General features: G+C 39.3%; 2 protein-coding genes across 2 annotated transcripts; one reads left to right on the top strand and one right to left on the bottom strand.

The window, feature by feature from the left end:
* Positions 1-229: 229 nt before the first annotated feature.
* LOC140372440 (transmembrane protease serine 2-like) lies at positions 230-7,296 on the top strand. The gene is made up of 12 exons (XM_072459541.1): positions 230-436; positions 1,197-1,289; positions 1,373-1,486; positions 2,484-2,613; positions 2,681-2,791; positions 2,867-2,910; positions 3,511-3,664; positions 4,407-4,579; positions 4,663-4,764; positions 5,112-5,242; positions 5,666-5,875; positions 7,210-7,296. Exons 1-12 carry the CDS (start codon positions 256-258, stop codon positions 7,294-7,296), a joined length of 1,530 nt encoding a protein of 509 aa, XP_072315642.1. The 5' UTR covers positions 230-255.
* bace2 (beta-secretase 2) lies at positions 6,946-19,485 on the bottom strand. The gene is made up of 9 exons (XM_072461066.1): positions 19,014-19,485; positions 12,265-12,353; positions 11,643-11,859; positions 10,640-10,771; positions 9,742-9,876; positions 9,506-9,607; positions 9,289-9,438; positions 9,025-9,193; positions 6,946-7,623 (listed from the first exon to the last, which is right to left on the bottom strand). The coding sequence occupies exons 1-9, from the start codon at positions 19,305-19,307 to the stop codon at positions 7,379-7,381; spliced, it is 1,533 nt and encodes a 510-aa protein (XP_072317167.1). The 5' UTR covers positions 19,308-19,485; the 3' UTR covers positions 6,946-7,378.
* Positions 19,486-27,657: the final 8,172 nt, after the last annotated feature.

Here is a 27,657-nt window from a genome sequence, read left to right as displayed (position 1 = left end):
TCAAAGCGTGGGGTGTATCTTGGGCAGAAGAGGTGTGGTTTAAGCAGGGTTAAATGGAATGAATAGTTGTAGGGAGAGGAAGATGCTACAAAGTATTACAGATAGTCTAAGTAAGGCTAAGATTACTGTAGTCTGGAATATTTTGGAATGATTTCTTAATCTGGGGAAAGAAATGGCATCTAATGTAAGTACAACGAATATTCAGTGCCCTAAAGTTATATTAATAGTTTTTTGCAAATTATAAAAAAAAAATGTATGCTGATTCTACTATTTAATTTGTATCTTTTTATATTTTATCCACAGCATGAAGACTTGAGTTCCAGTCTGGTGGATGCTGAGAAGAGACCCCCAAGTCGCGTGGACGTCAGACCCCAGTACGTTCACATCGTCCAGCTTCTGCCCCCGCCTGAAATAACAACCTCCATCCCTAGAAAGAGTAAGACAATTTGAACATTTCTCCTTTGGTTAAGACTGGCATGCAAATAAATGATGGCCCAATTTAGATTTTTCCCCAAAAAAATTTAACACTACATGGTCTTTTGAATGGGTAAAAGCATTGAAGCATAATAAAGGTTCGCTAGAGAGAGAAACTGTAAAAACAGGACCAGAAAATTAATTGATTACAGGGTTTATATTAATGTATTTTGGTACATTTGTTGTTCTAATAATGCAAGAACTCTCCCTGTTTTTTGTCTGAATAATAAAAATGAATATTCATCCTGAAAAGACAACACTTTTATGCAGAATCGATGTAGAGTGTATCAATACACCATGCGGACAGGACCATTGATAATTATTCTTTGTTACTATTACCGGTACTATTAAAGAAAAATGTGTTGGCAAAAATTGAAAAAAAAAATATATATAAGATATTTCAAAGATGTTTTTCACATTATTATGGTTTAGCAAGGGCATTAGATATAATACAAATATATGGTAAACTCCCATTAACAAAGTATTTAAGAGAAAATGTACAGTAATATTAAAGTATGTAGAATTTTACACTCACAAAATTGCTCCTGGAACTGGTCTTTGGTTACTATAGGTTACCATGATGTATATAGATATAAAATGTATCTATAAACGGGGAGCTAAAACATGTATTCCTACTTTCTGCACAACAGAAAGCAAAACAAATATTTCTTGAGAGTAATTTATTGAAACTGAAACATTGAACATTTAATTTTGTCTTTTAGATGCCAAAGATAAATGTATCAACGTGATGATAACAGGCCTATGCTGCCTCCTGTTACTACTGATCATCATTGGCATCCTGCTTGGTTACTACTGTGAGTTCTTGTTTACCTTCTACGTTTACCATAATATTGAAAGCCATTTTACATTGAAAAAGCTTGTCTTTTTTGTGCCCCAGTTTCGTCGTCTTGTATCCACGGGCTGCAGTGCGGGGACGGGAGCTGTGTGTGGGAGTCTCAGTGGTGTGACGGGGTGGTAGACTGTCGGGGGGGCCAGGACGAAGCCAACTGTGGTAATTAGCAGCAAATTGTACATAACAAACAGTGCATATGACAGTTTAGACTACACATTTCACTAAAACATTACATTACATTTAATATTGTTCTATTCTTACCCATTTTGGCCATTTTATAATTGCACTTCCTGGTTGGACATGAGCAGCAGATGTCTCACAGGTATAGGTAATTCCACAGCTGTACCTAGCATCTATACTGTAACAAGGGCCAGAATTCAGAAGAAGATTTGACAAATAATAATACCTGATATCACCTTTATTTTGTGAAATAATTGTTAAAACGGTCAGAAAACTGTGTTTCGTTTAAATTGTCTGTTTTCTATGGGACATAGCCAGGGATTCTTTTTTCTAGTTTAGTTTTGTTTATTTAAACTTTTCAACTCCAACTTGACCGATGTAAATCTATAAATATTTTCTACCAAACTAAGTAATAATAATTAGAAAAACATTCAAACCTGTCATATGCACTGTTTAAACTGGCCAAAAGTCAAACGTTTCTCATCTGATTTGTACATACTGTAGCTGTTAATTGTAGATGTGATGAATGATTAAAAAACTGCTGGGTCACAACTGGGAAATACATCTATCACTCAACGTTTTAATGAATGCTAAGTTCAGTATTTGGTATCTTAAAATCTCTATGATGTGTGATGAGACTATATGAATACAAACCATTAATAATTATCCTTTTCATACTGTACTTGTAATTATTCTTTTTACTCCACGTCTATTACTATAAAAGAACCTCAAATGAAAACAGCAAGATGTTATTCACATTTGTATTACAGAGTATGGGCCTTATATATAATAGAAATATGAAAATGTTATGTTATTCTGAAAAACTTTGCAATAAAACACTTAAACTAGCATACTTATCTGTGTTTTTATTTGCTCTATTTGCATCAGGATTTTTTATAATCGATTCTAGTTGGCATCACCTTCCTTCCTTTGCCATCACGCCGCGTCAATGTGCCGCTTTGCTCTGTGTGCGCAGTGCGGGTGCATGGGTCCGATTTCCTCCTTCAGATCTACTGCACTCAGAGTAAGAGCTGGAGGACGGTGTGCGCTCACGGCTGGACAGAGCTGCAGGGCCGAGCCAGCTGCCGGCAGATGGGATTCAGCAAGTAAGAGAGCAGTTTGTCACAGCAACACCAGCGTGTTTATAGTACATTTAATGTCTTTATTCAACAGGAACACATATTATAAATCAGAGCAGCTGGTGTCAAACAATAGTGATGGATTTCTGATTGTTAAGGCTGAAGTTAAACCCGATACTTTCATTGTAAAACAGCTTATTCACAGGTTGGTAAACGTTCAGAGATAGAAAAAAAGCTCAAAATAGATATAAATAAATACAACTTTGCTCTAAATTTGCAGTGATTCCTGTCCTAACAAAAGTGTGGTGGTCTTGCGTTGTACAGGTAAAACCAGTTTTTTTCATTTACATTCCTTAAAGCATTTAAAGGGGACATATTATACTAAATCAACTTAAATGAGCTTTTAACCGTTACAATTATGTTTCCTCATCGTTAATTTACTCTGTAAAGCTGTGTTTTGATTGATTCATGTTTGAGTAATCCTGTGTTGTCCTGTAATGGGCTCCAGTGCTCAGAAATGTCCAAATACCCCTATCCCCGCCCACATACCTGTACTTTTGAAATATGAAGGCTCCAAGTGACACGTGTAGGGTTCTACTTTAAAAAAGAAAGAAAAACATATAAATGAATATCCGCTGCTTGTTACAGTGAAGTGTCACTATGTAGAGGCGGGGCTTATCAGTTCTGCAGTTTTGCACAGGAAGTCAGTGGACATGTTTCAATTACCCTGCTGTTTTTGATCTGTATTGTGCATGTTATTGTGGCTTATAACAAACATAATGAAAAATTATGATCTACTGATGTCATAGTTCAATACTAAGTATCTGGGGGGAAAAAAAGCACATCTCCTTTTACAGAAAACCAGATAACATCATAGATATCACATCAAATCTGCAGTGTTTCTTATGGCTGCTCTTGCTTCAGACTGTGGCATCGGTCTAAACTCCAGCAGCAGACAGCAGGCGGCCCCAGGCTCGTGGCCCTGGCAGCTCAGTCTTCAGAGAGAAGGCACACACCGCTGTGGAGGAGCGCTCATCTCCCCACACTGGATACTCACAGCAGCACACTGTGTGCTCAGGTGCGACGCCCATGTCCTGCAAACTCATTTCTCCTCTCAAATAGCAGACTGCAAATAGACCTGGTTAGTGTGGTGAAATTAAGACATCTCAGTTTGTTTGTTTTTTCAATCAAAGTACAAATCAGCCATTTATATACTTATATAGCATTTTATTTGTATTTCGTTGGATCTATTTTATTTAGCATTTATAACAAAAATGTAGTGGCGAGCAATATATTGATGCTAATATTGGTATCTGATATTGGAGACTAGTGAACAAAATTCCCCATAATTGTTTATATTTCTAATGGCAATAGATGATAAATTGAGCTAAACAGGTGGCTGTATGTTAACATGATCATCATAAAAACTACAACACATTATAAACTTATCTGAGAAAATATATTTAATTGTCATTTTCATGTATGTTATTTTGCAGAACTTTACTTCCACTGGTCGGGCTTCAATTTATCAAATCAATTTATTTTTGTAAGGCCCAAAATCACAACAACAGTTGCCTCTGAGGGCCACAGGATTGCCATGGATTTTATAATACTGACTTAAATATAGGTTATAGGCAACATCAAAAAGACTCAAATCAAAATAAGACAATCCTACAAAATATGACATGAGAAATGACTATGGACAATGACAATACTTGATTTTGACAGTACATGGGGTAAATCTGCACTAAAGAGACATTCTTAAACATGTCTTGTTGGCGCTGGCTCTGGCTCAGTTCTTGAGTATCTCTGGTCCGCAGGCAGTCCTCTCCGCAGAGCTGGCAGGTGTACGCTGGGATAGTGGGAGACTTAGACACTCTCTTTAACCCAGTCCACAGCGTGAGCCACATCATCCCTCATCAAGACTACGATCCAGTCACTCAGCAAAACGACATCGCTCTGATGAGGCTGGCTAATCCTCTGGACATGACAGGCCAGTCTGGGTTCATAAAAGTATTTTTTTTTAGTCAATTAATATAATTTTCCTTTTTATAATTTTCCATTTTATATCAACAGGTTCCAATAATATTCAACCTATATGCCTCCTCACGTCAGACCTAAACATTGCAGAGGCACAATCGTTCTGGATAACAAAGTTTGGTTACAACTTAAATGGAGGTAAAGTGCAAGGTTACTTCCACTGCATTCCAATGTGTTCAAACTGTTGAACTTCCTTTATTGTCATAGAAAAGGCTTAATTCATCATCATGCGATCTTGCTTGTGGTGTAGAGGAGTGGCAATGGAATTTAGAACATGTACATAAGCTCACACAAGCTCTTGAGGGGAGAAAAAAAAACTATTATATATGAATAAAGATGTAGCTCGTGTTGATAAAATACCAACATGTAAAGACTGGCCCAGCTTCACAGTCGCATAATACAGCATCTTGACACATAATATACTGTAGATTTGAAAGAATTGTTTTACTTTCCTTTTCCATTTGTCATTGTTCCGTGTGTGGCAGATGTACTGAGCCTGTTGGAAGCCCAGGTGTCAGTCGTGGACAGTGCAGAGTGCTCATTCGACTACAACGGCAGAGTGACCAAGCACATGACTTGTGCCAGTGAGAAGGAAACTGCCACAGACCGCTGCCTGGTGAGCCCAAACTGTTCTGCCTCCTCCCTCTGAGTAAATATTGATTATGGAATTGTACACGTGTCACCAAAGAGAAAGGTCCGGTCCTATCCATCTCATAGTTAGTTCAAAGGGAGCAGACGTCAATCAAACATGTGTTAATGCTCTTGAAGGAGTCTAGTGTGGGCTTTGATCTAAGTCAAAGATCTATGTTTTTTTGCAAAGCACTTTCACACAGGTAAAAATCTGAAAAAAAATATGTATATATTTAAAAAGAAAAAGGTAAACATTTGTATTTATTATTCAAGTTTGAATTAAAAGCTAAGCTACAAAGGATTGAAGTAGAAGTAGTAAAGTAAAGGTAGATTCTGTGTCCACTGTCCACACGTATCGGCCTCATACTCGGTTGACATTGAAGTGTTTCATTTGTTCACACTATTCCAGAGCGACAGTGGGGGGCCCCTCATGTGTTTGCTGGATGGTAGATGGTGGCTGCTTGGGGACAATCTTTGGGGAAGACACTGCACTGAGGACTATAAACCAGATGTTTATGCCAACATCACATTCTTCATGGACTGGATCTTCTCTCAGATGAAGGTACCACAACATAACTGCATCTTTTATACCATCATCACAAAATATCAGCTAAAATGGGTTTCGTTTTCTCTCACAGAAGCATCAAAATGGATAATTCTTCCAAAGAACTAAACTTACTAGTGTTGAGTTTTTGTTTAAATGTGTATTATTTATTTAAAGTTCATATTGAATACAATATCAGTGACACTATACGCATTCAGTAGTGTATGATGACAATGTCAATAAAATGAAACAATAATTTTTTTGTTTTATAGATTGTATATACTTTAGTTCTACGGTGTATATTACAAGCCTATACTGTAGGAATTTAGTACACGGTCAGTATCATACTCTCAAAACATGATTTCTGCTGTCGCCTGTGTGGGAGGTTTTGTACACAACTTTTATATTTTTGTTGTGTTAACATTACAGAAATAACCAAAGGAATAATAAAGATAGTTGATGCTCCTCAGGGTGCAAAAACATTAGACTTAATATTGCAGTTTTATTTTGTTCCATTAGATGCCGCCATGCACTCACTTTTCACAAAAGAAACCTTGATCTGCTTCAATATCACTTCTGTGTGGTCACAAGTTATTACAGACAATACACATAAAATTTAAGTACAGGAGATATTTAACATTCAAAAGATTCAAGTGTACTCTCAATCAACAATTTAAAAATAAAGAATTTAATCTACAGTAGACTCACAATATATATTTTAGGTGTCAAATTCAGAAAAAAAGATTGGTTTCTCATTAACTTTTACACATGTAGTTTGTATTAGCTTATGATCATTAAAAAGTGCAGTGAAATGGTACTTCAGGCACTGTACATTTCCAAAACCAGGAATCAATATTTTAAATGCAATAGTTCCTTATGAGTTACTGTCACCAGCCTTGTCGGAAACCTTAACTTTAAACTTTAGTAGAAAAGGTTTCAACTGTAGTTTGAATAAATGATGTTTTTGAAATCAAGACATTTCGACTGCCACCCGGAAGTTATTTTTACTTGACCTTTGACTCAATCATAACAAACGTCAAACTCATAATCATGTTTGATGTCCATTAGGGGAGAACATGATTGGAAGAAGTGTTCTGTGATCAAATTTAAACCATAGTCAGCAAAGGAAATTCAACAGTACTACTTTCAAATAATGTAACTGATATGCACAATGTTAAAGATTAAAGAACCGTAATAATAAATAAGCAAACAATCGTAATGGCAACTGCTAACTCACTACCCGCCACGATCACTTTATCGACTCCTTAGTTCAGTGACAATACAATTTTTAATATTTACAAGAATTGCCCAAACAATTACCAGTTATAAAGTAATTACAACACAATTTGCAATCAGCAGTTCGAAGAGTGCAGTGGAATTTCAGGGTGACGTTTCCCTTTTCGAGGCAGCACAAGTCTCTATATCTACCTCCACGGGACGAGCAGTTCTTTGCACTTTTGAGTCTGTCGGACCAGCTCGATGTGGGCTTTGGCTAATTCCTTTCTCCACTGATTCGGTCGTGCTCTGCTCAGCGCACACCTCCATGCTCACCTTGTTAGCTCGCGATATCACTCTCAGTCACTTGATACGGTTTCGGACTAGCGAGGATTCGTCGGTGATTTCGCCCGAGCGTTGCCTGCGTCTGCAAGGCAGCATCAGCACCAGCAGAAGCAGGATGATGAGCACCAGAACGCATATGGCCATCAGGGCGTAGGTCACCACCCACATGACGGACTCCTTGAGCATCCGCGTGGAGCAGTCGGCCGCCACGTCTGCGGCAGAGAAGGGTCCGGCTACTTCTGAGAGCGCGACTCCTCCACTCACTGCAAATGGCAAAAGCTTGATTTTAGGGCATTTGAAATTAAGTGGCTTTTCCTCATTATGGAAAATTAATCAAATGTATATTCTACCTGTCGCAATTTGTTTCAACTGCTCCCGTTTCGATTGCGGGAGCCAGCCACAGCACACTACCAGTTGCGTGGAGTCATAACGAGCTATATTTTTGTTCAATAAACAGCCCGAAAATCAAACAAAATGTAAATAACTTTATTTTATCGGGCTGTTTGTCATATTTGATTTAGTTAGTCTTTTGGGAAGTGCAATTTCACAAAGCCGATCACAAACTTGAGGAACGGTAACATGTCAGACCAAGGGAATTAAACAAAATTAAAGATTTCACTGTTTGGTCTAAATTATTGGGAATAATCGTTTAATCGTAACAATCAAATTTGATATTATGACATCCCTAATTCCCGCTCGGACCAAGTTCTGACGATGTGGACAAGGCAGTTCACCCACCTTGAGTCTCATGAATGTGGCGAGTGCCGTGAGTAATGCCTATGGTGCAGATTGGCAACCTCTGTTCAGCCCTAGGGCAGCTGTGGCAGGAGTAGCTTACCACCATATAGACTAGAGTATGGACTGATATTACTACAGTGTATCACTTTGAACGACATTGTCAAGTCCAAAAAGGTGCAATGGAGCCCAACAGTCGAAACCTGCTGAGTAAATTTTTCGTTCATTTTCCCTTTTTAGAAAATTCAAATATTAAGAGTTTCAAAGGCCTGGCAGAAACTAACCAGTTATCTAATAAAACTTACATTTCTGCAGAATGTTTTAATGAATTGGCAGTTAATAAGATTTCATAAACAGAATATTGTGGTCATTAGTTACCACATGGCTGATTAGCCCAGAGCAAGTTTTCAAATGTTTGATATGATTTTTTTCTCTAAAAGCCTGGGAAGTAATGATTTACTTCCAGAATCTCGTGGTGGGCGGAGCAACAGCAATCTTAGGCCACTGCGCCACTTAATTTAAGTACACGATAATAACTAAATATACCAAACTTAAATGACAGTGTTTTTTTTGTTGATTTGTTATGATGGTTTTTGCATTATGTGTTTTGGTTTAGTAGTGATTTGGGTTTAAATAAAGTAAATGGTAACAAATATTAAACTGAACAAAACCCAAATGAAATCACAGGACTACAATTGACATGACAGCTCTTGCAGCTGGCGGCCCTGTTGTCACAAGTCTGCAGGAACCTTCTCCCTACATCTACTTCTAGCCTCTTTATTTATGTGATAACATAAGTCATCTTTGTCCTGTTCTTGAGAATGAGGAGGCCAGATCATACTGAAGAAACAGGAAGTGCCACTGTACAGAGATTGGTTGCAGCGGTAATAGAGGCCTCTGCACAACTTCCTGGTTGACTTATCTCTTACCTGCACAGTTGCTAAGTGCAAAGCCTAGTCTTTTCTGGGCGCGGTCAAACACCACATAGAAGCCCTCCATCACAGTAGCTCCGATCACCAGGCCATTCGCTGAAGACGACACCCCAAAGCGGAAGCAGTCGAGAGTCCCATCAACGTCTGTGACTGGCTGAATGTACAGCTGCACACAGTTACATATTAAGAGTTTTAGGTCATTCATGTTCTTCGCATCGTTTTGAAAAGTGTCTTAAATGGTTGATGTAAATGTGAGAGCACCTGGGGCAGGATGGTGATGCGGAAGGACTGACTGGTGTTTGTGGCCCTTAGGTAGATGGACAAATTGGGAAAAAACCTCCATGGCGTTTCTCCTTTCATCCAGCAGGCTAGTTTTGTACCATCCCAGAAACCTGTGGAAAAATCTTGGATCTAAAAAGGATAAGATCATTAATTGCAAATATGTATATCAGGCTATAATAAATAGATATGGCCATACCAAAGAGCTTTGTGTGATAGCCTGCACTACTGCAGTGAACACGTTGGCAGGCAGTCGTAGCAGAGTTGTCCCACTGTCAACTATTGCTTTATCCATATTGTACTGAAAGGAAAAGGTAAAGACATGGGTGACCGTGAGCTCAAATTACATAATGAAAACTGAGGTCAAAACATCTGAACACAGATGGTTACAGCAACTCATTCATTTACGTGACTGGTGAATATTAACTACTGTACCTCTTTGCAGTCCAGGTCTAGATTGTGGTCTCCGACCTCCAGCTTCAACACTTCCACTTGGTAGTACCACTCCTCTATGATCGAAGTGTACCACATTGCCCCTCGGTACAGAGTTGGTTCAATGCCCCCCATAATCTGTGGAAAACACACAAGGTTCACTATAAACTCATTACTATATTAATGAATCTGTCACTGACACATTTGCTCTCATCAGGATCATATCCTAGACACTAGATGTTATATTAAATTACAACATAGCTAAGTTGCTAATGTTGATACGACATCATACTTAAAGGTTGAATGGACGATTTTTTTTTTACCCAAATCTGAGTCTCATTTCCTCGTGGCGTGGACTGCCAATTAGTCCTGCCAAGTATCAATCATAAAACGCACCTACCGCTCACCTGCAGCCGCGTGCGGTTAGTCCCCAAGGGCAGCACGGTTCCGCGCGTCTAAGCGCATGGATCTATCATAATATAGTTTCCTCAGTGTACGGGACAAAATGAAGACGGAGAAAGACTGTTCGAGCTGACTCAGAAGAAGACGGAAATCTACAGGAGACGAGAGATGCGATGCGCTCCGTTGCGCTAATAAACAAACGCACGTGTGTGTTGTATCAGTCCGCACGGGGAAGTGCGCATGCGCACTTTCGCCTGCGTTCTCAAATCGCCGAAAAATTTTCCATTGCGCCTTTAACCAGGACAGTCTCTGCATGGCCAGCAACAATAGTAATAATTCACAAAGACATGGTCTGAAACTGTAGTAAACTGAAGTAAATAAATATTGCACTGTGAAGCACTTTGGTTGGCTCATGAATGGCACAATATATTATTATTATTAGTAGTAGTAGTAGTAGTAGTTGCAAAACCAACACTAATGAAATAGAATAAATGCTCACTAGACTTCCGCCTCCCGGCTGTGCAGAGCTGCTGGCAGACAGTCCAGCTCCACACATCTGTAGGGAGAAAACGTCAGGAATCCCCCGCTGTTTGACCACTGAGTTAAAGAAGGGCTCCACTGAGGAGTCTGGCTGAGGAGACACAAAACATGAGGCATGGACATGATGTTGAACTCAATAGTAAAAACAAAGTGTGTGTGCGTGCGTGCCTTTAGTTTCAAACATTTAAGATCAGAGTAAATACAGCTGGTGGAGACGTACTCGCACGCTTTGTTGTTTGCACAGCAAATATAAATAACAATTAATTTTTTTAACAAGAGCACGCACGCACGCACACGCACATAATAATGGAACTCAAAAGAGAACAATCGGACTTCCCAGACAGCACCACAGACATAATGCCCACCATGTGAGTGTCAGATTGTGGAACATTATTGTGATCCAACATGACCAGAGTATTGTCTTATCTTTTCCTAGCTTACATCTCTGATTTAATGTCATGCAGAGAAAAACCTGTTCAATATGTGGAGGATCTGTCCCTTGCATTCCATCCAAAGCTTCCCGAGACAAAGTTCATGTTTGAGCAGACATCACCATTCAAGACAAAACGATCATGTCCATAATATTACATGAAATTGATTTATTTATCTAGAAATGCTTCATAATTTCTTCTAATTGAGTTTGTAGTTGTAATTTGCAGGCAATGAACTCATTCACTCTTGAACCCTTTTAAGATTGAATGAGTACAGTTTTGTTTTTTTTATTACATTATCATAGCCTTTGGTAATGAAAATAAATAATACACACGGAACCTTTTGTTGTCATGTGGAATGTCCATGACTCTGCTCAGATAAGCCACTCATTATGAGTGGAGCTGTGATCTTAGCTCTAGAGCCCTGAGAGTTGATAAGATCAGGTCTCTCTCTGGGACAATGCTTCTCTGTGCTCTCTTCACATTGTGCTATATTTATTTGATTACGAGACCCTGCCTTTACTCTCTTACCCGAGCGAGCGTGGGGTAGGCCAGGCCCAGAATGCCCTGCCAGTTGATCCCGGGGAGGAAAAAGCTTTCAGAAGATAAGATGGCTGCTATGTTGATGGTGATCGTGCCGTTGAGGCCTTTGGGGATGGACACGTGGTCGATGCCCAGCTCACCCTCCCAGTTCCCTTGAGTGTACTGGACCATCACCGTTCGGCCCGTAGACACATAGGTACTTGACCTAAACAGTATACACAGAAATAAACTTGCATTAACATTTTAGATTGAGTTTTTTGAGACACACAAATAATCCTAGGGCAATACACTTCAAGCACTTAAAACACAGAGTACTGAAGTCAAGTTCTGGGTAGATTACCTTTACTTGTTTGATAGACTGTTAAATACTGTTATAAAACATTACAAGGTTAGCTAAGGTGATCAATAGCAATGTAAAACGTTTGAATAAAGCACAACAAAAGAACCATAGCACTGGTTTAACTGATTATAGCCCATTCTAAAGTAACAGTGAAACACTTAATTAGTATACCATTCATAAAATATTGACATGTTTTTCCCTAACAACAACAACCATATCTTTTAGAAAAGTATGCCTGTGGCCATGACGCAGTGTGCAGTGTGTACTCACAGGGTAGTGTTGAAGTAGTGAGTGATAAAAGGGTGTAAAGCCGCCGCCACTGCAAAGTTACTGCTGCCTGTGTCCACCAAAATATTTACCTGAAAAACACACATATTTGCTTTACAAGCTCCTGACGTTTGGCTAAAACTTTTAGGGCAAAACACTGTAGGCAAAACTCATTTTTGAAATGTTATTGGGTCAGTTTGCTCTAGTAACATACAGGCTTTCACGTGGAAACAACAACATTGTTCAATTTACTCTTAGTTTTTAAGAATTTAATTGAATCCACTACATGGGGGCATTGTAACTTTTTTTCTTAAAATGTACATTTCTTCAACAGAAACATAACGATCACTACTCAAAGTAGAACCTAATACTAAATGGGGCAAAATGTGACATTTTCAGTTTACTCAAAAATTAAATACGATGTCCAAAATCTGCACCTTTTTTGTATCCAATATGTCAACAAAATGAACCAAAAAGTGGCATTTTGGTCATTTTTACACATACAATACGTATATCTATAAGAAAGCCTTGCATGGAGAAACATTTGTAATCCAATTGTTGCTTACATTTATGTGAGTAAATTACAGGAGACATTTCAAATTGATAAATTTAAGATTTTTTTCCTATTCACCTGCAGTGTCTCGCCTTAAACTTGAGTAAGAAAAATATGCAAAAATATTACTTTATTTTATGTACCATATATTTGATGTATATATTGATGTATTTTAATTGATCATTGATTTGGATACAAGTTGGAGTTGATTGTAGCACTATTTCGACATGAAATAAAGAGCAGCCCAGAGGTTTTAATATAAAGGCATTTCCTGATTTTAGACAGTTCTGTACCATCTTATTAGTTATAATTTATTATAATTGTTTAATTATTATATCATGATTTGTGACCCCGAAAGGGAACAAGCGGTAGAAAATGGATGGATGGATAGTATGATTACCCCTAGTAGTTTACGGTGTACTTTTGCATTGTTCTCCATGTAACTGACCAAAAAATAAAATAGTTTTGACCTCAAAATAAACAGGTTATGTTTTACAAATAGGGGAATACAGGTGATATTTTTGCACTTTTGTGACTCATTTGACAGACACTTAACATTTGTCTGATAATTAAACTCAAACAAATACAATTAAGGACATATTTTAACATGTTTCTGTTGGATTTAAATATTAACATCGGACTACTCCTCACTGAGTGAAATATGTGTTATAAGACATCCAACGGCCTCTGTAGTATTTGCACAGCAGAGAACAGCCCACAGCGGATCCTCGGGCGTGACGTCGACAAGTAGGAACTAATTATCCGGCGTACTGTCGTCACCTCCACGGCCCCCGTAGCATTCCTCACCAACGCGGGGCCTTAAATCGATGACACACCAAACACAAGCGGACTGTTTCCAATGAGGAAGAAGCCTGCGCTGGTTGGCTTGGGCACAGCTGGTTAATCCTCATTCATTCATGATCCATTATCTAAGCAAACATAACCAGGATGTAGTTGCCTTTATTTACAAAAAAGAACATTAGGTTTTAGTTGAGTCTAATAGCCATACTTAAGTCAAAACTAACATTTATTCTGCCAATTATTATTTAGATGATGAATTAGTTGTTTTGATTCCTCTGAATATTTTTTTTTACTACATTTTTACCAGATTAAGCAAAAGCGATGCCTGAGTATGTTTTATCATTATAACACTAAATTTACATGTTTGGCATGTTTTGGCGTCTCTGTATGGTCCACACACTCATAACCATTCATCAATTACAACACTGTTTGAAAATTGCTGTGATTAATCAAAAATCAACTAGATTAATTAATAAAATTTGAATTTGACAGTAGTCTCCAGCATAGGGCTGGATAATGTATCGCAATATCGGCTGATGCAATGATCAATAACAAGCTAAACCAAGAACCGCCTTTGATACAAATGTAGTTTTTAAAATGAAAAGAAGAAAAAATGAAAAAAAAAAAAAGCAGGAAAAAAAAGCCCAACTTTATTCAAGTTTTTTCCATGTTAAGATCTAAATTAGCCTTTAGCCTTGATTAGTCTCAGTTTTGTCTCGGTTTTAGTACAACTGAAGCTATTGTGTCAAAAAGTATCTAATATATCACAAAACTATCGATATTGCAGTACTTATTGTCCAATATTGTGCAACCCTAGTCCAGAACAAAAATAGTTTCAGTGATGAAGTCTGTGTTGTAGTCACCAAACCACCAGGACAAGTTCCTATGTTTGTGAATTTTTGTTCATCGACAAATGGCAATAAACCCTTTTCTGAGTCTGATTTTAAAAAAACTTGACATTTATAACGAAAGGAACAGTCAGACATGCAATTAAGATCCACACTTAGAACGTACACTGCAGTAAGTAACCCAAGGTTTAACGTTTTCCAAACCCAAAGCGATGTTTTATTACAAAAATACGGGAATTATTTGACATTTAAAAGTGTGCACATGTCTGCAACTATTGATAATTCTGCACAAAGATACTACTACTATCAATGATTACATGTAGTTGGAATCAAGCATGTGTTTTGGAGCAGAGCAGTGAGGCATGGAAAGACAAGCATGGGTTGGCATTATCTCTTCCTCCTCACTGAATGGGCCCAGGTCATATCAGGGGGACTGTACCGCCTCCCCAGGGGGGGTCAAAAAGAAAATGTACATAGGAAAGCCATGATAGCACCAACTAGAATGTCTGGTTGAATTTTTAATTCAGACCAGAGATAGATATAGATATAGATATATATATATATATATATAGATATATATAGATAGAGATATAGATATATATATATATATAGATCGATATCTATATCTCTATCTAGAGAGATAGAGATAGAGATCTATCTCTATCTCTATAGATAGATCTATCTATCTCTATCTCTATAGATAGATCTATCTATCTATCTATCTATCTCTATAGATAGATCTATCTATCTCTATAGATAGATCTATCTATCTATCTATCTATCTCTATAGATAGATCTATCTATCTATCTATCTATCTCTATAGATAGATCTATCTATCTATCTATCTATCTCTATAGATAGATCTATCTATCTATCTATCTATCTCTATAGATAGATCTATCTATCTATCTATCTATCTCTATAGATAGATCTATCTATCTATCTATCTATCTCTATAGATAGATCTATCTATCTATCTATCTATCTATCTATCTATCTATCTATCTATCTATCTATCTATCTATCTATCTATCTATCGATATAGATATAGATATAGATATAGAGATAGAGATAGAGATAGAGATAGAGATAGAGATAGAGATAGAGATAGAGATAGAGATAGAGATAGAGATAAATAAGTCGGTGTAATCCCTCATTCGTCCAGGCGTGTTCCATAGTAGAAAAAGCTTCAGTTGTAGTCATCTGGACTCAGTTTGAAAAAATAGACGTTTTGACTCTCATCCAAGAGTCGGTAGATACAAGGGGGGAGTTTCTGTTGAAACAAACAACTCTTTCTACTTCAGGAAGGCTCCTCCCAATGGGCGGGTCTTACCACAGAACAGTATTAATATCGGAGTTCTCGATCTAAATTCTTTTATTGACAATGACTCTTGGATGAGAGTCGAAACGTCTATTTTTTCAAACTGAGTCCAGATGACTACAACTGAAGCTTTTTCTACTATTATATAAATAAAACAATTTTACACAAGAAGCAATGATTTTTGCAATAATCAAGCAGCTCTAAACACCACATCAAAATGTGAAGGACTGACTCCACCCAGACTAAACAGTAAAGATGACAAACCAAACCAGGTCTGCAGCAGGAGGTGTGAACACAGACTAACTGACATACTTTTTATATTGGAAAGACATATAGCACACATTATTGGCAATCAATATTAACAACAACTTGGACAATTGTCAGCATACCATAATCACACGTTGTTGCTCATTGTACGGTCCTAAACATAAAGTAGCTGTTCAAATGAATTAAGATTCCCTGGGAAACACTGACATACTATGGCTGTGGTTATTTGCAACATTTGGGCCTAGTCTAGACCAGTAAAACACAGCCATTTGTTAAAACCTGGAAGTCGGAGGGGGCTCAGGGCCTTGTTTCTGTTCTCTTGCAGTCACATCATGCTCCTGAGAGCCTCAAGCTGATTGCTCTCACCTCTAGTTAAGCACTCCAGCTTTAATTGGCACGGCCCCATGGAGGCCCTTTGCAGCTGCTACCTGTTTGTAACAATTAGCAGATGTGAAGTGCGGCAGACATCCCCTCATGTGGCCCGGCTATGCCACATGCTAACAGATGCGCCAATTAGCGCCTCATTTGAATAGTACCTCGTTTAACACTGCGCTTATGTAATCACAGTCGAACAAGCAGAACATTGAGTGAGAATCAGCTGTAATGTGTTTGAGGCATTCCAGGACAACATTGCTAAAGCATCCCATGTTTGTGCCAATACTATTTCAAAAATAGATTATAAACCAATTGTTGTTGTAACATACTGGAGAGAATTATTTTGAGAAAAGCCCATATATACAATTACATATAAATTGTCTTTTTATGTAATGCTGGTCAGGACCAGGTCTACAGAGGCGCAACCTGATTTAAAAGTGTTCATACCCACATTAAAATAATGACACTTAATGGAAGAGTATCATGTTTGCACCCCTTTGAAACTCGGATGCACCCTCAGTCAGTTTGGTCTATGGTCTGAACCACAGCTAAACTTTTGTTTAAGTGTCAAAAGTTTGGAGCCAAGTGAATTTTGAATATATTGGAATCAAAGAAAAGAATAGACAGCCGGGCATCATTATTGAACTTGGAACTGACAATGCCACTATGTCCTTCACCCCAGATCAAGAGAACAGATGAAATCAGCAACAGGAAACTCTGTCCCAAACAAATAATAAATGATTCTACACTTTTATAATCCTTTCTTAATTAACCTTGCAAACATGGCAATGAACAACACTACCATATATTTTCAATATTTTTCCAGTGGCATGGAAGCAACTAGTAGAAGCTTTAAGTGATCCCAGTATTCTGAGCTTATCCCGCCCACAGAACACACACACAACACTCTATGTACACAGTGGATTTACTGAGTAATCTTAAACCACTGTAGAGCTAGTAGTGTGGCTCTTTTTCTATTCGTCAATTTGGAGAGTTGTGTGGGAACGGCGTTGTTTTGGCGAGCCCCGGCAGTTACCTCTGGGGCTCAGCAGGCACACGGAAAGCACTAACAAGCCTCACAGAGCTGCTGTTCGGAGACGTGTCACAGGACCTTAAAAGCCCTGCTCTTAACCTGAGAACTGTTCAAAGGTCACGTCTCCCATGAATCAATTAGCCATTTAATACATTCTAAACCATCTGGAGCACAGGGCCTTGATTTCCTTCAAGCAGCATTAATTTTTAACTGCAATGTGTAAATGTGATTCTGCCCCTCCAGGATGATTTAGTCTGATCATATTGTACTGAAGGTCCATAACAACTAGTGAATGTATCAACTCACTAAATACAGGCAACTTCCCCTACAGGGAAAAAGGAAAACAAGGAAAAATTCTATAAAACTTTACTCAACTATTTCTTTAGAGAAGTGGAAATCAAATGTAGGCATGTACACTCTTGTGTGCTAACTGTGGGGCAGCTCTTAGCGCACTGGGTCCTCCTAATCCCGGTCAGCTGCCTGGTAAGACGCAGCGGTCCTCACTGCGAGGCCACATCATGTGAGTGCATGTGAGCGGGCCTTTAGTCTACCTACACTTCCTAAGGCTGCAGCACTGCACGCAGCCCTGCAGCTCCCTGGTCTCATCAGCTCAGCACAGACAACACTGGGATAAAAAGCTCTTTTCATTCATCTATTCTCCACCAGGACAAGTATGCAGGACAGAGCTTCCCCGGACATGTGAAGTTTTGATTTATGAATTAAAGCTTATGTATAGACACTACAGTAGGAGAAGAGACGCTCCAGGGAATGTGACAGGGACCCCTCCCACAGCCCTGTTCAGTGGTCACATGGTGGGCAGGCTGCATCAGTCACTGCATGTATGGAACTCATGACCATGAGTAAATACTTGCCTAAAACAGAAACAGAAAGGAATGAGGGGGAAAACAGTATGGAGCATAGTTACAATTCAATCCTTGTTATATCCCCAAGTCCTGAGGCTAAGCCATACAATACGTTTACACTCAAAAAGGGAAGTCCCTGTTTGAAATATGTTTAAAAGTAGTAAATGAGCACTGGAGAAAAATAATTATCTATGTCTGAATTGTAATCCACTACATGACCTAAGCTAAATGACCATACTCAAATAAAATGCATTCATTCATTCACACATTATGGCCTACATGTCAGTCAAGTCAATCAAATGGTCCATCAGTGACATTATCTTTGAAAGGTTTAGAATAATGGCATAACTTACCACCTTGTTTGTGATTTAAGCATTTTAAAAATAGTTATTATGTTTATTTTATAGTGGGGGTCCTCCACCATGGAGCTGTAATTGTTTTGCCAGGAACGTTCCACAATATGACATTAAACGTATGTATCTTTGTATATGCATTTCCCCCCCAATTACAGGTGTATTTATTGCTCAAAAATACCTTGACAAACATACATTCTTACAGTGAACGGGCTCGCCTCTCCACAGATCTGTAACTTGGGCCTGGTGCACCACCTGCTCGTCTCCGTTCACAATAATACGTGATTAAACGTATCTCCATGAAGACAAGCAGGTGGCGTGACCCAGTGCCACTTACCGTCTGACCAGGCGTGCCCATCGTCATCTCTATGTAGTAGCCTCTCCCAGAGTCTCCTTGCAGGTTGTTGACCATGTCCAGAAAGTTGACTTGATCGGTGATGTCCGTGGCCAGTGACAAGCCTTTTCCATCCACAGTCGCGCTCCGAAGAGAAGCCAAACTTAAAGTGGAAGTAACTTTGACTTTGCCTGTGTTTAGTTTGAGTGGTACAGCAAAGTAACCCTCGGACACACCAGCGCACAAAGTCAAGACAAATGGCCAAAAGGAGAGCGGAGCGCGGTGGTGCAGAGCCATGGTGCCGCAGATCAGGAGCGCAGACAAGTTCCAACCTCTTCAAACTTTGTTCACTCACTTTGCATCATAGGGGCGTCTGCACAGTGTGGTCCCCATAACGGACACGCTGCCACTTCACCGTGCAAAAGAAACATGACCACAACGGGCTGACATTTTGCACGGTGAGGGTGAACGCGAAGACTTGAGCACTGCAAGTTTCTCGTCCACGTCCATCAACTTTCTCAACTCTGTCAAGCCAAACAGATGCCTCCGTGCACTTCCGGTTTGTACTGTCAAACGTAAACAATGAACAGTTACCATGTCGTTTTTACGGCATTTTCAGCACATGAAATTGGGACAGTGGGAATGTGTTGTTTGCATTCGATTTATTTTGTGTTAAATTAAAAAATGCTTTATTATTATTTATCTACAGAATTACTCCGCATGTTTGAATTTATTGTGAAGGTTCTCCTGTCGTAAGACTTTCTGGTGGTGGTTATTAAATTCGCTTCATAATTTGGACTGACATAATTAAAGTGAGTATGTCGACCTGATGAGGTTTTGCCATGGATGTAATAGGGTTTTGCTGTGTTAATGTCTGTGGTTCTTGTGTTTGTGTTCTTTCTATGAATACAGCCAACAATCATTTATTTATCTGTATTTACGTAAAGAGAATATATATACTAGCTTACATGTTGCACTCTTTGCGCTGGCTAAATTATCTTGGAAGGCATTGTTAAAATGCCCTTAAGCCAATTAGTTAACCAAGTGTTCAATAAATAGTAATAACTATATAGCTATCTAATGTGTTTCTAATACACTGAGCCAGAGCTTCGCAAACTTTTTCTGGCGCGCTCCCCTCGTGGACAGGGCGGAATTGGCTGAACTGTGGATCACTTTGTGGTTCACTTTTACCACAGCGGGTCCACGAGTGTCACACACAGAATGTTTACTGTGGGGCTGACTTGTACCACTGCGTTTATGTTTCATTGTGTTTAAAGCTCATGGGATCAAAGGGGAAAGGATCTTAGTGCACACGCATTGTTTTCTATTTGTCACATGACGGTCTGTAGTAGTGCAAGTTCAAAAGTTAGATTCTAGAAAGAGGAGGGAGACGAGCGCGATGGGAACCAAGACAGCAGGAGGGACAGAGGAGGGACCATGGATCTATTATGGGAGGGACAGACGGGGAGACAGGAGGGTCAGAGGAGGGACAGGAGGGTCAGAGGAGGGACAGGAGGGACAGAGGAGAGACAGAAGAGGGATAGAGGAGGGACAGAGGAAAGACAGAGGAGGGATAGAGGAGGGACAGAGGAGTCATTAACTAATTTCAGAGCATGTTTGTGGAGGAAATGATGGCGCTTGAAAAATTGCTGCCTTTGCCATTTGCTATTTGCGTTCCTTCAAACTGCTATTTTGGTTCCATTGCAACTAATCTTGCAGACTTTTACAATGGACTTTTATTAATATCAAAACGATTCATGCAAAAGGTTTTTTTTATAGAGTGATGACACATGCCGTCCATGATGTGCTGCAGCTCTGTGCGTGCTCATCTCTACTATAGCCCAGCCTGGGTGTGACGGGGGGTTATCAAGCATGTTTAATGCACACTCAGGGCCACAATGAGTCTGGGTACCTGGGCCCACCCTCTTGTCCAAGGTCCAGATAAGATAAGCCTTTATTTGTCCACGCAGTGGGGAAATTCCAGTGTTGCAACGCAACGTTGGTACAGAACTGAGTGAGAGAACAGATAACTTATAGAAGACTTAAAAAAAAAAACTCTTAATAATAGAAAAGCTCTTATAAAAAAACTTGTAAAAAAAAAACTCTTATATTCTTAATAAAGGTAAAAAGAAAGAAAATAGTAACAAAAATAACACTCTTATTTACAGCAGTTGTATGGACAGAGAATATTGCACCAATATGGTTGACATTATGTCAGAGTATTGCACATGAATAGACAGCATTGCGTATGAATATGACAGTATTGCACATGATTAAGTCAGTATTGCACATGATTATGTCAGTATTACACATGATTATGTCAGTATTGCACATGGGTATGACAGTATACACATGTTCAGGGCTAACAGTGTTTGTTGTAAATGCAACACGTCGTAGCTGCCCGGTGGTGGAGTAGTTAAGTCACAGCACACATGCCAGGCTCCATGTGCCGCCGGCCGCAGTGTCGGTCGAGTCCTGACTCTGACAATTTGCCAAAGGTGTCTATTTCAAATCAATAATGTTGCCTCTATATATACCGGTACATTGACTTTGTGCTCAGAATGCTAAAGCATGTGATTGGCTAGAGACTTATGATGGATAAAAAGTTTGCTTCCCCAACACAAAAGTCAAACTCTGCCTCTGCCTCAGCCTCTGCTGCCTCAGTCCTGTTCTCCAGCACATGAGCATGGCCTCTGAGAGCTGCTGCTATGGCTGAAATATTACTTTTGCCAATGCATAATAAGAAGGAGTGCACGGTGGCGCTCTTGCCTCCCAAGAAGGAGATCATGGGTTCGATTCCCGGACCAGACCAACATCACATGAGGAGTCTGCCGTGGGTTCTCTCCGGGTACTCCGGCTTCCTCCCACCGTCCAAAAACATGCATTTGTTAGGTAAAATTGGCAACTCTAAATTGGCCCAATGGGCAGGTGTTGAAAATGAGCACATTCTGCTACATACACTTAAAACATTGCATCTGCATGTCCTTAAAAAATAGAAAATAGAAAGAAAAACACCCCGCCCACCCCTACATATGAACTCCCCATATGCATACAGCTCTATATATAACCACAAAAGGAATCAAACCAGGATAGTCTGAGTGTCTGGTCCTGGGTTAGGGTCTAACAGCGCTGCCACTGCACCAATGTGCCGGCACGTTACCGCTCAATGCCTTACTGAGGTAATACTACCTTTATTATGAATGTGGCATTTTTACGTATTTTAGATCATGGCAAGGATTTAATTTGAGTCCCACCCCCGAATTTACTGTGTGTCTCAGAATCAGACACAGAAAAGGTGTTGCCATTGCCATTGAACACAGTTTGCAAACATCGGAACTTAAGGTGCAACATTAAACTATGAATAATAAAATAATAATGATAATAGCAACATTGTCTGATGGTGTTTGTATTGCATGTTTGAACTCTCTTGCATTTACTACAATGCCATTCTGCTGGAGGAAGAAGTTTATTGGTAAGACCAGATCAATGTCACAGGCCTTCTCCATGCTGCCGGGTGAACACAGAGACAGCCACTGTCCTGCTCTGAATTCTTCACGAGTCCACATTTGCCTTGTCACATGTCCGGCCCTGCCTCCCCCCCTGCTTCCTTGGCCCCCTCCGTCTGTCTGCGTCCATCCTTGAAGTTAATCAGGACAGTAGCAATAACCTGAATAATGTGGCCAATGACTGTGACCACAGAATGTCATCTTTTCGGTATTCCATGTCACGCATTTGGTCTTGTGAATGACCCATTTTAATGCATAATTCCTGTTTCTTTCCTGGGCCTCTGAGACTTCCTTCGCCCCAGAGTATGTGCGACTGGGGCAAGATGGAATGCATTGTATCTTTTTCTTCTTGGTTTAGCATCATTCACAAGACATTGATTGTTTTTGTTTGCTAAAAGTAGAAGTTAGATTTTCCTGTGACCTCTTTAGAAGATAATGGACTATATTATAGTCTCATGAAGCTATGGACATATATGTTTTTATAAATACATTTAAACTGGTTAACCTTGCCTTTGATATAATACATACACAATACGAAAGATGAGCCAATAATTTATCACATCAGCCAAAATATTCTGAATATCAGTTAATGGTATTTCTTAGCCTTTTTTAATCAATATTAGCTATGACTTCAAAACTTCTTTATGGTCAATAGGGCCGCTGTGATTAATCAGCTAATTCAATTCAATTCAATTCAATTTATTTTTGTAACGCCCAAAATCACAACAACAGTTGCCTCTAATCATGTCTATTCCTCGCTGTGTGAAGGAAAGGTTTTGCAGATCTTTCCTTCCTGCTGCTATCAGACTCTACAACAAACACTGCTAGCCCTGAACATGTGCAATACTGAATCAACCATGTGCAATACCTGTAAATAAGAGTGTTCTATTTTGTTTACTTACCTGCTAATAGTATTACCTAGTCTTGTGCTAGTTATTTTTACTTTATTTTATTTTATTTTTATTTTATTTTATTCTATTTTCATTATTTTATTTTATTATTATTATCTGATTTTTTATCTTTATTTTGTATTTTTATTATCTATTTTATTTTATTTCCCCCCTCCATTCCCTATTAAGATAGGAGAGGAGTTTTGTTAATAAGAGTTTTTTGTTTTGTTCATAAGAGTTCTATTAAGAGTGTGTTTTGAAACTTCTTATAATCCCCCCTTTTTAAAACCGCCCCTGGACTTCCTGGCATAGATCGAGTCACTGTCTAATGCTCAGTACACAGTGGAGATTATCAGGGGAAGGCACTGTGCCTGTCGAGTTAATAATCAGAAATAATCATAATGATCCTAGAATATGAGGTCTACTTTCATAATATTAAAAGTGGGAAATAGAGTGTCAATAGAGTCAATAGAGTGTCTCTCTGTGCTTCAAAACACCCCTATTGCCCAGGAACTTTATGTTTTAGTCTCCTTCGTTCAGTCAGATTGATCATTCACATCGTTCTCCTGCTCCCACCTTGGATAGGTCCCGGGATGAGGGGCTAGGACTTTAGGCCCCAGTCAATGGGCCCTCATGGGGGCGTGGTCCAGACTGTAGACTATAGGAATCAAAGGCTGAAGGCTGCATGACAGGACTGTTGTGACGTGCATTCCACGTATCTGACTCCTCCTCCTCCTGCCGCCCCTTGGGCAACGCCCCCCTGGGTGGTTGCCCACCTCGCCCACCCCAAAAACCGCCACTGCTTGTCTATAAGTGATCTTATTTTGATCATCTTAATAATAAATTGGATATTGATATTGAATCAAAATGTCAAAAGAAGAACTTTATATGTAAATATTTGCTGTCTAGAAGCCTTGAGTCATTATTTCGTTGATAATGTATTTTCCTAGACTAGTCAATGAATAAAATAATTGTTTGGATACAGCCCTATCGGTCAAGGCAGTATGAGTCCATATGACATATGCTGAATGTAACTTTCCCTGTGCAAATATGACACTAAAGCATGTTTTATGTGATGTTTTTATCATGTGGGCTTACATCTTTCATTTGCAGTTTCCCTTGTGGCCACAGCAAGGCGCTCTTCTCCATTCCTGAGCTTCTAATCCAATCTGAGGTTAAGGCAGCGGCATCATTTCTTCCAGAGCATATTAGGAAGCTTAGGAGTGGCCGTGGTCCTACATTTGGACGTGCAAAGCTTCTTTAGTGGGACGCTATTACTTAATCCTCACTGGTCTGATGATTACATGTGATGACAGAGGAAGAGACCTTTCTGCTCTACTCCTAGGCTCTTACCTACACGTTAAGCCTAAATGTAAGATACAGTCAGGTTTTTAGCTTTATAGTAAGTCAGTGCATATGAAAATCTATAGCTCCATATAGCTCATTTTGAAACATAGTATTTAGAAGTGGGCGATAGAGCAAACAGTTGATAATCACAATTGTTGTTTTGGATATCTGCAAAATTATTATCATAAGAACAATAATTGGGTGATATTGTAAACATTTTATATTATTATTATTATTATTATCATAGCACAATTATTGCATTTTATAGCCTTAGTTAAGTGGTAGTTGCGTTTGTTTAAATCCCAATATATAATTAATCCTCTAACTTAAGTAAAGTTGGGCTTTGCATTCCCACATCCTTGTGATAAGCAGCCTAGCAGACAGCCCAATCACTGTAAGTCTATAATGCCTATCAGAGATTTGCTAAATCTGTTAACATTTCTCTGTGATATTGGGCGCAGTGTAATTACAGCCCAGCTATGACAGGCCTCGATGAGCAGCAAATTAGGTTTACAGTTTAGGGCAGCTTGTAATGACAGAGACTGCCCATGCATCTAAGTCTTGTCTCGTTTAAAATTGAGTCTAGTGTTTTAGGAGTCCATTTGCTCAATTAGAAATAAATAGCCTCATTGTCAAAATCATCCAGACTTTGGAGCATTTATGTCTGGATTGCCACACCATGACCATTCAACTGGTTTGCACTGAAATGTTTGTTGTGGTGTTGGTTGTTGTTGGTTGTTGTTGTTGTTGTTGTTGTTGTTGTATGTTGCTTTATTTATGGCTGTTTAAGTTGTTGTTTCTTTACAAAATGTCGGTCAGAAAGCCATTGTTAATTATTTATCATTTAGCTATCATAAGCTGTTTGTTTAATCAACTGTGTCAAAATGTAGTTCAGTGTGTTTTCAGTTTTTCCACCAACATTTTTGTTTTGTTGTTTGTTTCCCTGAAAGAGAATACTGTAAAAGCAGCACTTTGCAGCTAATAATAATATATTTTATCTCGTCAACTTGGAAGAAAGCGCTGTAAACTGCACTCTGATTGGCTGCCCTTTGGTGGTCCAACCCAATTTCACTTTACCTTCTGAAAAAAGCTGTTCTAAAGCTGTACATGTGCCCCAAAATTAAGGCATTAGGGTTTGTGGGACAGGACAGATTTAAATACTTACATCCTACCTTTTGTGGTGTGTAAAATTAGGCACTCCAGCTATAATGGAAACACCTTTAATCCAGGGAAATGAACTGAAGAGGGGAATTTGAAACACAATAATTAAGACGAGGCAGCTACTTAGTGTACATTGTAATATACATTCATGAATGGAGGCCCCCAAATGTTGCTATGCAGTATAACATTTTAATACATCAAAATACATTTAACAAAATGTTCTCGTTGCAATCAAACCATTTATTAACTTCATTCAAATGTAGTGTCTTGTTTATCCCGAGCCTGCGTTTCTCCCTGCACATAGCAAGGATTGACATATAGTTAGTCTATTCTTCATAACAAGCTACTTCCCTGTCTCTCCCGCCGCCAGAACTGTCAGGCTCCTAACAAGGACGCACATCTCTGGAGCTGCTGCCTTCCCGAAGAGCCGGCCAAATGAGAAGAACCTGCCTGAGATGAGAGGACGGCTTCAGACAACAGGTGTTCCACTCCGCATCTCTGCTCAGTCCCCACACACTTTCCCCGCTACTTGAAAGACAGACGCTTTTGATATATTTTGTAATTCTTTTTTTTTTTTTTTTAGATCAATTACTTGTGACTGTATGGGGATGCTCAGACAGCCCAAGAGTATGAGTAAGGATGGCTCATGCACAACACTCCACAACACTTCCTCAGAGCGGTGGTAGCACTGGCACTATCTGTATGTGTTTGTTCATTCATGGCAAAAGCATTAGTGACACAGGAGTGAGTCACGGGCCGGCTTCTAAACAGGCTCCAGACAGGGTCATGTATGTGACTATCAGAATGTGTATTATCATTTTAAACGGTCATGGGTTTTTTAAAATTCTTATATATTTTTTTCTTATAATTTCTTATGTAGCATTGGTCAAGCATTGGATGAGCACATTTTTAAAGACTAAGAACAGTTTTCATCCATCGTCTTTATTTGAGTCAAGGTTGTATATTTCTTTTTTTGATTCATGACTTGCCACTATAGAGTGAGTCTCTTGTCTTCTTCACGTTCCCCTTCACTCATTATGGTCATATTTACCGATGAACACTGAACGTTTCTGTTTTAGATGATGATGATTATTATTAGGCCCGAGCGCCACAAGCTGGCGAGAGGCCTATTAATCTCGTAAGGCCGTGCGAAGCACGGCTGCGAAAGTGCGCACGAAATCGAGCCTACTTCCAAACACTCACTAACGCACTCCTTCACTCACGCACGCCCCGTGCATACTAATTAGTAGTAGGAAAATGGAACATTACCGTTGTAAACGGGCGAAGCCCGTGCAAAAGTGCGCACTAAACAAGCACTTTACATTGAGATGACGACCGCGATGACGACCGCGAAGCGGTCGTCATCCCCATATAAAGCACTCATTTGCGCTAAGTAGCTCACAAATACGTTCCCCATCTCTTGCATGTTCCGTGCATATAAACATGTAATGCAAAAATTGAACATTATTACTGTTTAGAGGGCCAAAAACACAAAGTGGGCGGAGCCCACTCAAAATTAACGAAAGTACCCGTCAGTGACCAGGGACCCACACCATGAGGTAGGAAAGCGCGAGCGCTTTCCGAAAATGTATAGTTTATGATATTTGAAAAATGGGAAACATTGTTTTCGCATCGGAATATTTAGGCCCGAGCCCCAGCAGGGCGGAGGGCCGAAGGCAGCATTGCAACTGTCTGACCAAACATGTTTGGTACCCCGTCGCCCCTGGCAAGTACAGTGAACTA

This window comes from Eucyclogobius newberryi, unplaced genomic scaffold (assembly GCF_026437365.1).
Source record: "Eucyclogobius newberryi isolate DKJ021-1_F unplaced genomic scaffold, fEucNew1.0.hap1 SCAF_10, whole genome shotgun sequence".
Lineage (NCBI taxonomy): Eukaryota > Metazoa > Chordata > Actinopteri > Gobiiformes > Gobiidae > Eucyclogobius > Eucyclogobius newberryi.
This window is presented reverse-complemented; position numbering and strand designations above follow the sequence as displayed.